The sequence below is a fragment of the Malurus melanocephalus genome, unplaced genomic scaffold (genome assembly GCF_030028575.1).
Source record: "Malurus melanocephalus ecotype Western Australia unplaced genomic scaffold, MMel_1.1 scaffold_245, whole genome shotgun sequence".
NCBI classification, from domain to species: domain Eukaryota; kingdom Metazoa; phylum Chordata; class Aves; order Passeriformes; family Maluridae; genus Malurus; species Malurus melanocephalus.
The window spans coordinates 214576-226470 of record NW_026623477.1 but is presented as its reverse complement, the minus strand read 5'-3'; the positions used below and the strand labels follow the sequence as shown (position 1 = coordinate 226470).

At 54.1% G+C, this 11895-nt stretch overlaps 1 protein-coding gene across 1 annotated transcript; it reads left to right on the top strand.

Annotated features, from left to right (window-relative positions):
* Positions 1 to 8621: 8621 nt before the first annotated feature.
* Positions 8622 to 10539, top strand: FEZF2 (FEZ family zinc finger 2). Its single transcript, XM_057375334.1, has 4 exons — positions 8622 to 9407; positions 9498 to 9632; positions 9724 to 9856; positions 10283 to 10539. The coding sequence occupies exons 1-4, from the start codon at positions 8622 to 8624 to the stop codon at positions 10537 to 10539; spliced, it is 1311 nt and encodes a 436-aa protein (XP_057231317.1).
* Positions 10540 to 11895: the final 1356 nt, after the last annotated feature.

The window sequence follows — 11895 nt, the reverse complement described above, 5'->3', positions numbered from 1 at the left end:
AGCATGTGGCATGGAGACTGAAAATGCTATCAACTMTTTGACTGACAAGTGTCAGCAGCTGTTCATCCAATTTGTTTTATATTTCAGCAACTAACAGATTCTTTCCCCTCTGCTGTAATGCATGTCTTCTGGCCCATAGGCATCTTAGAAATTGCTTTYCTGCCTTTCTAGTGACCAAAACGTCAAAAATATTAGAAGGCAATTTGTGTTCAGAAGCATAAACAGGCACGCAACAAAGCAAAGATGATTTTGTCAACGTTCAGGCTGTATTCTTTYTTAAAAAGTCACAGCAAACCTAAGGCAAAAATTATTTCTCTAAGCTYTAAAAGAAAAAGCTAATGCAAACAAAGCACATGATAAATCAGCACAGGTTAAACCATCAACTACCAAGGGGAAAAGCTGTCATGTAATGGCCAACCAAAATGCAGCTGAGCCGTATGTCAACCTCTGCACTTTGGCTGTGAAGTTCACAACTCTGCACTTCCACCATCAGTGTTTGTTCACAAAACTGCTCCATGTTGCCAGGAACATGGCTTTGTTCAACAAAGCCACTGTTGTATCCAACCAAGCTCGGCTAGGAGAGCCCTCTGAGCCATACACAAAACCCAGCCTTCTTCATCTCAGCTCTAATGTTGCTTTCAGAACTCTTTGATCCTGACTGCATATAATATAAATTACAGTTATTGCAGTTTTCACCCATCATGAACTTGCTGGACTAAAAAAAAGCCGGTGTGACACCTCTCTCTGGCGAGCTGTATTCCATGGTATTTCCTTTAATCAAAYACATTTAGGCTCTCAAGCTAAACCTGAAGTGATATTTTCTTCAGCCTTTCTAAAAGATACATATTCCATTTCAAGTTGTAAATCCGCATTTGTTGTAACTATGCAAAATATGGGAGAAAAAAGTGCAGAGATTATATGCAATCTGCCAGCAGAGTTGTGTGCCATGAGGAAAATGCCTCACAGGTCAAAACAAAGAAAAACACTGAGCAACAAATTAGTTGCAGGCAGTAGCTAATATGGAGATCAAAAGATTAAAATCAACATACAACGATGAAATCACTGGAATAATAGGAGCACTTAAGAAGATTAAGTCAATAACAGAGTCCAGTACTACAAAAATAAGATTTTGATTATACTGTAAAATTTTATATTGGGAGAGCAAAAGCAATTACAACCACGACATGCTTCGCTCTCCCCGCCTTAGACCATCTTGGCTCATTTCCTATGCAAGGAATACAGTTGTTGAAATAAACAGAAATGTTATGACTCAAGTGCTCGATTCAAAAACAAACCAGGTGGTCAGATCAGATTGGGGACTGTCAAGATGGGGTCTGTAAAATGAGGACTTGTTGCAGATCCCGGAGGATACGACAGCTGGGGGGAACAAAGGCCACACCGTTTAGGACTGGCTTTCTGCACAGAGAGCTCCACAAGCAGCTGATCTCGGGGCTGTCCCAGGCTGTCAGCTGGAGAGGAGAAGCACGCACTGGAAGGGAGGTAGGAGGAGATAAATACCTCAAAGACTAGAAGCAAACGTGGTGGTGAAATCTGAAAATGGGGAAGGTATTTTTTTGTCCATCTAAACAAGCAAAGATTGCGGGTTTGGTTTTACATCAGAGGCRGAGCACGTGGCAGCCTCCAAGCCCATCCAGACCCTCATGTCAGGGACAGGAACATGTCCCAGAGCCATATTCACCAGTTTTTGGGACCAACTGGTAGCACAGCCCAATTGGATGGGAAGGGTGACCCAGCAGGGGCAGCTGATGCTCACCATGACAGACCTTCCCCTGGTCACCTGCTTGGTGTGTAGGCAGGAATTGATGAGCCAATCCCTCCAACACACACTGGCCACAGCCCTGGGACACCCACCTCACCCATGGACTGTGGGACCAAGGGCCCAGAGCTCCCCAGGGACAAACAATTACCCTGGTAAGGTCCTCCACACCCAAGAAGTCTCAGAGCTCCTGGTGGGTTCTGCAGTGCTCTGTGTTTTGCGAAGAAGCGCTGAGGCAACTCCTCTGTTCCCCCAAATGATTTGCCTGGGCTTTTCTCACAATTGGTTTTTCAATATCACTATCTCCAGTCCCACCCCTACCCCAAAACCACAATCTAGGCTAATAATTGAATCAAATAAATAAATCATCATCTATTTTTATGTAATTTGTGGGTGTTCTTGAACATTGAGGAAATACTTGGGTTGTGCATTGAAGCCTTTCCTCCAATACACGATCAAGATTTTAGTTTGGGCTCCTTTTCTTGGGATATTTTTTGTGGTTCTTCTAGATCCTGTCTTCTGGGGTGAAATCAGTCCTTTTCTCATGCCCAAGCAGCACAGCAGCACTTTCACTTGTCAATCTGGGAGCTTTGCCAGGCTCCCTCTGACTTGGGCACCACGAAGGGACAGGGATGCTGCAGTCCTGCCTGTCCCACACGCCCCAGAGGAAGGGGACAAGGTGCCATCCACTGCCATCCACTGCCATCCACTGCCACCTCTGTACCACACAGCCCCTGGAGTCCAGCTCTGCAGCAGATGGGGACACCTGTGACAACAGTTCAAACCGTGGCAAATACAAATCTCAACCAACCTAATGTGGCAAAGGCAGAAAGGCTGGACAGCACTGAGAGAGGAGCGAGTGGCAAAAAGACAGTGGAAAGATTGGCTTTGGAAAGATTCTTTCTGTGTTTSGTTTTCTTCACTGAAAAAGGAAGTAATTTCAAAAATGAGATGTTTTTCTATCTCATTAAGGGCAGAATAATTCAAAACACGTGGAGTTTGTCCCACTTACTTTTTTGGCCATCCTTCTTTCAAGCAAAAAAAGGGAAGGAATAGGAACACGAAACTGAAGTGGGCTTCTACCCATTTTCACTGCTTTTTGCTCCTTTTCCTGAAACGTTTTCAGTAGGAAAGTGAGAACAAGGCCATCCCCCCATTATATTCTCCTTCTCTACTTCCTCCCACCTTTTCTCCTAAATAGAAAATAAGGGGAAAAAACCCCTACAAACCTAGAAAAACTTGAAAGCTCCTACTCTTTCAAAACAAAAAAGTACAACATTTCAAAACATTAGGAAGGAAYATCTTTCAGTTTCAGCGTTCAGAAACGAAACACGGCATTGCTCCATCACTGCAACGCGAAGGGTGACTATTTCTGACAAAAAGGATGGAGAATAGCAGCTCAYCCTTTTAATAATTCCTTCCTTGCCTGACTGGTCAGGTTGGCTTTGGATGTGGTGTGGATTCCACCGACACCTCTCCTGCCTCCTGGGCCAGACCAGTCTCGCACCAGGAACTCGATTTCCCTCACCCTGTCTCTCYCTGCTCCGCACAGGCAGGCAGGCAGCGTTTTTGGGGCATAAAGCCTGGCTGGGATCGAGCCGTTAGTTACCATTCCTGTTGACAGGCAAACTAGAATAGGCTCTGGCTCACTTTCTCCGAGCTGCGGAAGGAGGAATGAGCCGGGAAAAGAGTTCATTCAATTGCTTCTGTTTGGCAGCTCTGCAGGACTCTCCGCATAGACAGAAAGAGATGTGGCAAGTAAGGAGTTGCCATTTTTAGAATTACATAAGCCCGTTTGATTGCCATCAAGGCACTCTGTGCAGCTCCTGCCACGGTGCCCTGCCGGTTGCTCTGCAGCGGGACTAGATTTCAAACAGCTTTAGAAGCAGGTCAGATACCAGCTTTTAAAATTGGATTCAGGTTGAAAATGTCGATGTTACTCTTGCCATCACTGACAAAGTAGAGAAGCACAACCATGCAAGGACTCTGAGCCAGTTTGCTTCCAAAATCTCACTAACCACACTTCCTCTGGGACCTGTAGAGGGGTACAATTTTTTCCAAAAACTTACCTCCCCAAAAAAAAAAAAAAAAAAAAAAAAAAAAAAAAAAAAAAAAAAAAAAAAAAAAAAAAAAAAAAAAAAAAAAAAAAAAAAAACCAAAAAAAAAAAAAAAAACAAGTAAAATAAAATTATCTGCCTATAGATAGGCAAATGGGATGAAAAAATACTCTGGAGGGACTCAAAGCTTCTGCTCCATCCAATGTAGCCTTGCCAGGCACTACCCTGGCCCCAGTGTGGCAGTCTCTGTTGGGTGACAGGGCAGCAGGGTCACCCCACCAATTCCATGAGCCCTGCAGGATGAGATGGATTGCCCATGGGGATTGAGGCATTGGTACTGCTCCTGTTGTATGAAATATCACTGTTTCAGAGGGGTAACAGGAAAGACTCAGATGGGTAACAACTCTCACTTCACCCCTGCCCCAAACTTTGCTATCCTGACTTSTCTGTTCGTTACTCATTAATTTGTCCAAACAGCATCTGTCTCTGACCACAGCAAACCAAGCTGTGGCCAAACACCTTGGGAGCATCTCTGGGCAGACCCTTCGAGGTTGCAATGATGCCTTGCACCGAGACAGACCAAAACCCAGCACGGTGGGGCCAGTGCCGGGCACASCACAGCCCAACCTTCCTCCCAGCCCCACCAGCGCACCTTGCACCAGCCACAAAGCTGCAAAGYCACAGAAAAAGCTGCTCCCCCAGCCAGACTCACAAAGACAGCCCCATCCTAATTGCCTGGGCTGGTGGCTCACCCGGCAGTCCAGCACCTTCTATTAAAAAAATAAGGAGGGAAAAATGAAGAAAAAAGTATTTAGAAAAATACCTATAAAAAGCAAAGCAGCATGGAAATCAAAGCCACCATTTTGAGGAGATTGAAGCATAATGCTAATAACTTTCGGCAGCTTCCACTGCGGAGTTTAAGCAGCTGCCAAGTTAAATAACTAGGAGGATCCTAAGTTATCTTCCAATGGACCAGAAATGCCCAGTGCCGACTGCCCGAGCGGAGGCGGCCCGACGGACACAGGGAGCCTGGCCGGGCCTGCGGGGCCCTAAGCTCTCGCCCGCCCGGGACCCACCCGGGGCGAGCCCCGAGGAGCCCCTCACCAATCGGGTCTGGCTGTCGAGGAGAAAAAGGGGAACCYCCGCCTGTTTTCGATGTCAGCGGCYGGGAAGCGTTTGGGTCCGGGGCTGCCGGGCGCGTACGGGACCCCCGAGGGGAGCGGGCGCTAGAGAAGCCCCGGGTGACTCGCTGTGTCCCGCATGGGTCCGACCCGGCTCGCCCGGACACCACACTCGTTTTTCTGGGGAGGCAGMGGCGTAAAAATAACCGTAGGAGCGATCGCGTCCGCATTGGGAACGGCTTTGCGGCGTGCGCCTTCCTGGGAAAAATCCGCAAACCATTTCTGCCTCCAAATGTCGGGGGTGAAGGATTAAAACCCCACGGGAGAACTGCCTCCACGGGAGAGGCGGAACGCGGGGCCGAGCCGGGAGCCCGCTGCGCATCCGACGTGCAGGCTCCTGCCTCCGAAAGCCGGGCCGGGCCGCTCGGCCCCCCCAAACCCACCCGCCCCGCTCGGCTCTCCGGGGGCACAGGGGCTCGGGCTCGGCCTGGGCGGTGGGCAGGCGGCGGGGCTGGGGCAGCTGGCTCAAAGTCAGTCACTTGTAATATGCTCGCCGGAACAGCAGAAGTCGAATCGATAGAGACGGCCTCCAGCTGTGCCTAAACCTGCGATTTCAATTAAAATACTGAGCTCTGATGCCCGGCTCTTAGCTGGGATCTCAACGCCCTGATGCATAAGGCGTGCGGCACCCGGCTCCGAGCCGGCCGGGAGGCAGCGGCACGGCCCGAGCCGGTACCCGGCCTCGGGATGCACGGGAGCTTCTCCGGGATGCGGGAAGGAGGCAGCCCCGGGGCTCCGCAAGAGCATCCCCCGCTCTCCTCGCCCCCGGGAGCCCCGAGGCCTGCGGGAYCCGCTGCCCCGAGCAGGGCAGTGGGTACAGAGCAGCGATCCGCCAGCCGTCCCCTCGGCCAGGGAGGGAGGGAAAGAGGGAGAAATSCGGTTCAGCAAACACCGGCAAGGACGAGGGCAGCTCGGGGAAGCTGGCAGCGAGCTCCCGGCCCCGGCTCCGCAGCCCTTCTTTTATCCTGCCCGAAATCATCTCGTTTACAGAAAATATTTGTTTGCACTATTAGTTGGTACTGGAGTTAATTACTCAACGTGTGAGCGGGGAGTAATATGGATAAAAGCAGCCCCAGTGTTTATTGTGTGGGTGAGCTGTTTGAGCGGTGCTTGAATAAACTGCAATTAGGGTTAGATAGAGATTAATTAACATGTGAGTGGCAAGGTGTAAAATAGTTCCCAACCCTCCACTCAGTATAATCTGCAGGCGAGGAAAAGAAGTTTGTGGAGGCTAATTAAATACTTCGCTAAAGCCGGCGAGCCCCGGGAGCGAGCGGAGCCCAGCCCAACCCAGACACCGCCTGCCCGCTCCCGCTGCCCGGAGGAGGCACGGGCTGGGCGGGCAGCGCGGCTCGGCTCGGCGCGGCTCCCCGGGGCTCAGCCGGGCTCTCCCGCAGCCCAGACACCGGGCACGGCTTCTGTGGTTCTCCACGGTCCCGTCCCAGCCTCTCCTCCAGAAGCGGGACGGTTCCCTCGCTCCCTKGCACGTTGACCCGTGAGATCCGGGCGGGCACGGCTGGGGGGATGCCAACACCTGATGCTCCAGGCGGGGTGTCCCCTCAGGGCTGGGCGCTCCCCTCCGCCCGCAGGCAGCCCGGGGCGGCCGCCGCTTTTAAAGTTTGTTTCTGGAGCGTGTTGTGGTTCGCAGGTGAAAAAGCCTGTCTGCAAACAGCCGCCGGCGAGCTGCCCCGGCGGGGAGAGGAGGCGCGGCTTTGTCAGCGGCGCACAAAACCCCCGAATTCCTCTAAACTTTCTTAGGCGTGCGAGGGAGGCGGAAAAAAAAATATATATAGGGGCCTTTTCATTGCTTGCTTTACCTCTGGCCAGGCTCAATCTAAACCCTTCGCTCCCCCCTCTCCCCCGGATAATCCTCCCCTTTATTTTAGAAACACACAAAACCAGGTTCCACGCAGCGCTATAGTGGCTACAAGTGAAAGAGAATTGAGCGCCCTGAATCGCCGGGGGAAAATTGGTTCGGCTGAATAGCCCCGGCGAGGAACGGGGCGGCTAATCAGAGCCCGGGGGGTGCTGCCCTGCAGCCGGGCCCCCCCAAACAGGTGGACGCGGGACTCTCTCAATTACCGCGTCCTCGCATCTGAGGTTTCTGCAAATCCTCCCCTCCCGCATCACGGCGTTTTAATTAGAGAGAGGAAGGGAAGAAACCCCGGCATCCAGGCGCTATAATGTAGCGTCGTCTACATTGGGGGGGGGCGGGGGGGAGAAAGGGGGAAGAAGAAAGCGCGGAGGGGGGTAGGACAAGGACAGGGGCTAGAAGGGCAAGGGAGAGTCGGTGTGCCCCCCGGGGCAGCGGGCACCTTTAGGGGGTGACAACTTGCAGAACTTCCCTTCGCTAAACACGGGTCTTTTTTAAAAATTATTATTATTATTTTAATTTATTTTTTTTTTCAGCAGCGAAATCTAGTCCTGGACACGACTCCCTCCGCATTTATTTAAGGCTAATCACCAGCTACCCTGAGAGGGGAGAGGGCTGGAATTAAACTTAGTTTAATTAACATTAATACACTGTCCTAATTAATGGGTTGGCTATTAATTTATACATGCTGGGGAGGCTCGCAGATAAGTGACAATTTATTAATTATCTTCCAGCTCGGTTGCAACGGAGCTGATTGCAGATGGGTTGCCAAAATAACTCGAGCATGGTTGCGTGGTAGCTGCTTTAGAAAAAAAAATCATTCTCCCCCTTCTTAAAAAAAAAAAAAAAAAAAAAAGGAAGAAGAAGAAGAAAAAAAAATCCTCACGCTCACTCGGAGTGGCTCTTCTAACCCCAGCAAGAACTGGAGCACTCTTTTCCACCCAACTTGTGAATCGCACTTGCCTTCTAATTTGCCACATGCAAAACGATTCCTCTGCTTTGCAAGTTGCTTTTTAAGAAGGGAGAGAGAGAGGAAAAAACCCAGCTCGCACACGAGCGATTTGTGCGTCTTAAACTGGAAGGAAATTGTGCGTGGAGAGGGGGGGCTYGTCTTCCTCTCTCTGCCCCAACCCACCGCGCTCCAGCCCGGCGCCTCGGCTTGGGGAAGATCCATGGTGGCATCCCCATGTCATTCTGCTCAAAGTGACTTCATATGATGTCAGCTTTAAATGTACGAGACCGTGATCTGACGCTCAGGAAGATGTTTGCTATCAAAATGTGACTGTGGCCACACTGCGCTGCTTGGATGAGTCTCGCCGGCRCTGGGCAAAGGTAAGTGGTCCCAAGGCGAGCCCCGCCGCCCCTCGCCGTGCCCCCCGCCCCTGCTCCCGCATTTCCCGGACCGTGGCCATCAGTGGGGCTGGGCTGGGTGGCATTGGGCTGGGGGAGGTTTTTTTTCTTTTTCTTTCCCTTTTTTTAAAATACTAACAAGGTCTAGCTTGCATGTTACTTTAGCGTGTTCCGCTTAATGAGCAGTAATCTGGTACCCTACGTGCCATTGTTCTTGAATATGTTCATTTGAATGTAAATAGGGAGGGGGTGCCGGTGGGGGGTGGGGTGGGGGGAGAACAAGGTGCTTATTAAATTGATTTGTCTCCTGGCTTTTCTGGAATGCAGAGCCGAGAGCGGGAGCGAGTCGCTGCTCACACCAAGTTCCCGCACGGCGGAGCGACATGGCGAGCCCGGGGTCGCTGGAGACGGTCATGCCTTCCTCCTGCCCCCGGCACGACGGCAGGGCCGCCACCGCTAACCCCTCCAAGACCCTGGCCTTCTCCATCGAGCGGATCATGGCAAAGACGTCGGAGCCCAAGCCGGCCTTCGAGGAGCGGCACGGCGGGCCGGGGCCGGAGCCGGGCAAGAAGCCGCTCAGCCTGTGCTCGCCTCTGCCCTGCGTGATCCCCATCCCGCCGCTGGGCTACGAGCTGCCCTCCAAAACTCTCAACTATTCGGAGCTGTGGAAGAGCAGCCTGCGGGGCGGTGCGGGGCTCTGCAAAGCCAACTGCGGCGTCTGCTGCAAGGCAGAGCTCGCCCTGGGCCAGCCCAGCGGCCGGCTCATCAAGCCGCAGGTCATCCACCAGGCAGGGRCCGTGCCGGCCGCCCCCCGCTCCCTCTACTACTTCAACTACCTGGACGCCGCGTACCACCCGGCCGATCTCCTGCACGGACAGCTCTTCCCCGCCGGCCTGCTGGGCGCCCCGCCGCCGGGGGGGCTCTCGGCCCACCAGAAGCTTTTCCTGCTGGAGAACGCCAAGCTGGCGGGGCTGGCGGCCGAGAAGCTGCCGCCGCCGCCTCCCTTCGCCCACAAAGAGCGGCTGCCGGGACACCTGGACCAGGTGATGAAGGAGGCGGCGGCGGCGGAGCGCGGCGGCCCCCCCAAGGGCCACGCCAAGATGGGGGGCAGCGGCGGCGGGGCGGCGGAGGGCAAGCCCAAAAACTTCACCTGCGAGGTCTGCGGCAAGGTAAGGGGGGCGCCGGCATCGGGTGGGGGGGGCCGGGGGCGGCGGCGGCGGGGCCGTGCCTGACCTCGCCTTCCCGGCGCTTCCCCGCAGGTGTTCAACGCGCACTACAACCTCACCCGCCACATGCCGGTGCACACGGGGGCCCGGCCTTTCGTCTGCAAGGTCTGCGGGAAGGGCTTCCGCCAGGCCAGCACCCTGTGCCGGCACAAAATCATCCACACCCAGGTAGGTGGGGGGCAGCCGGGGTGCGGGAGGCGGCGGCCGCCCCTGCTCTCCGCGTAGCCCCCACTGACGGGCCTCTCGCACCCCGGTGCAGGAGAAACCCCACAAGTGCAACCAGTGCGGAAAGGCGTTCAACAGGAGCTCCACGCTCAACACCCACATCCGCATCCACGCCGGCTACAAGCCCTTCGTTTGCGAGTTCTGCGGCAAGGGCTTCCACCAGAAAGGTGAGCTGAGCCGGGAAGCGCCGGGGCCCTCGCCCATCATTAGCGGGGATTAAACGCGGCGAGTCCTGCCTGSCTGGGGGAAGCGAGGGGCTCAGGCAGAGCCGCCGCCGCTCCCAATTACTTTCCCTCTAAGCCGGGCCGCATCGCCGGGCACTGCTGACGGTTCCCCCTAAATGCTTTTTAAATGAAAGGTGCCGGGCCTTGGTCCTAATCCAGAGCCCTCCGTTTGCCGCGGGTCACCGGGCTGACCCTGCTTCTCATTTGTGCCATGCCAGTTGCGCGCTGCTCCGCGCTGACGCGGACCGAGTTTGACAAGTGGGACGGGGGTGCGGGGGGAGACACTTCCTAATGCCCCCCTTACCTGTGCACAGTGCGGCCCGGGCACCCTCGGGTAACCCCSTTTTCCGTCTTTTTCCTCTTTCGCAGGCAATTACAAGAACCACAAGTTGACCCACAGCGGAGAGAAGCAGTACAAGTGCACCATTTGCAACAAAGCCTTCCACCAGATCTATAACTTGACTTTCCACATGCACACCCACAATGACAAGAAGCCCTTTACGTGTGTCACTTGCGGGAAAGGATTTTGCAGAAACTTTGATTTAAAGAAGCACGTCCGAAAGTTGCACGACAGCGTCTCCAGCGCTCCTCCGCCGCGGGACCCTGGGCGCAGCGGGCAGAGCTAAGGGCCCGGCGCGCCGCCACACTCGGACCTGCTCCACCAGGCCAGCACTATTTATCCGAACCAGCCTTCGCTTCTCTGTCTTTTCCCCAGCGAGCTCAGCCGCCAGTAGCAAGCGACCCCGAGCCGCAGTTGTATATAAGAGGAATCTTATTTAATGGCGCGTTGCGCCGTCGGAGCGGGCCAGGACGGGCCGGGCTGGCCGCCCCCCGCCCGGCGCCAGGACAGCGCTCTTTATACGTGTCTGTAAATCTCCATTTTAAATGTACGCTCGAATAAGTGAGGAATATATATATATATATATCTATATCTATCATGGGACAATAAACCGGCCCTTCGCAGGTGTTTCATTTCCCACCTGGGCCCCGGCCCGAGCGGGGACCGGGCTGCACGGCGCCATCCCCCGTGTGAACGCGGCTTGCGGGAGCTGCGRGAGCCGGGCCCTGCCGCTTCAGGGCCCGCCGAGCGCCGCGGGCATCAGAGGAGCAAAACGAGGGCGGGAGGGAGCCGGGCGGCTTCAGAGGGCTGCAGGACCCCCGGCGGGGCTGCGCGGCCCCGACTGGCAGAGCGTAGGGCGGCTCGGAGTTTCTCAGCGCCGCTTTTCGGGGTCGGTTCATTACGGCGTGTTTAAGCCGCTCCTGAATGACTATCTTTCCTTGCATGCAGATAAAATGATCTCACGCTTGCTTTCCGAGTAATGACCCAAATTAAGAGAGAAAACACAGACCCTTCAAACCGCATTACATTAATCTAATCACTCCCAGCAGGCCTCAGAAACTCTTTTTGATCAGAATATGGATAATCAAGCACTTGGATTACACTAAATATTCCCTTCTCATCTCCCTCCCTCCCTCACTTTTAATACGCAAGTGTCTATTCCGGCCACGTCGTTAGGAACAATATTATTCTAGCGGAGAAAGGAGATTGAGGCGGCCGGGCGTGTGCGTGCTGCTCGGGCCGGGCTTGCCAATGAAGAGGGGAACGAGAAAGGCACCGAAATGCCTGGGGACGGCGTAATGGGGAGCTCACCTTTCTCCGCTTAATTGAGTGGTTAAACAGAGGGAGGCGAGGACGAGCACAGCTCGCCGCCGAGCACAGGAACGGGAGTCGACCCCTCGCTCCGGGTTTCTGGATTCATTATTAAGCTACGACGTTCCGCGCTCTCCAAGGAGCGGGCTGGGGGCTGGGGCCGGGGCTGCGGGCCCTGAGCTCACGCTGGAGGGACGGGGCGATTTCAGAATTTCTCGGGGTTTGCATTTTCCAGTGTCGGAAATAGCGGAAATTTTGATGATTTGAGGAGGGAAAAAGAATGTCCGGTGATCCTGGCAGTGGGGAAAAATGATGACAGAATTTGTTTAAA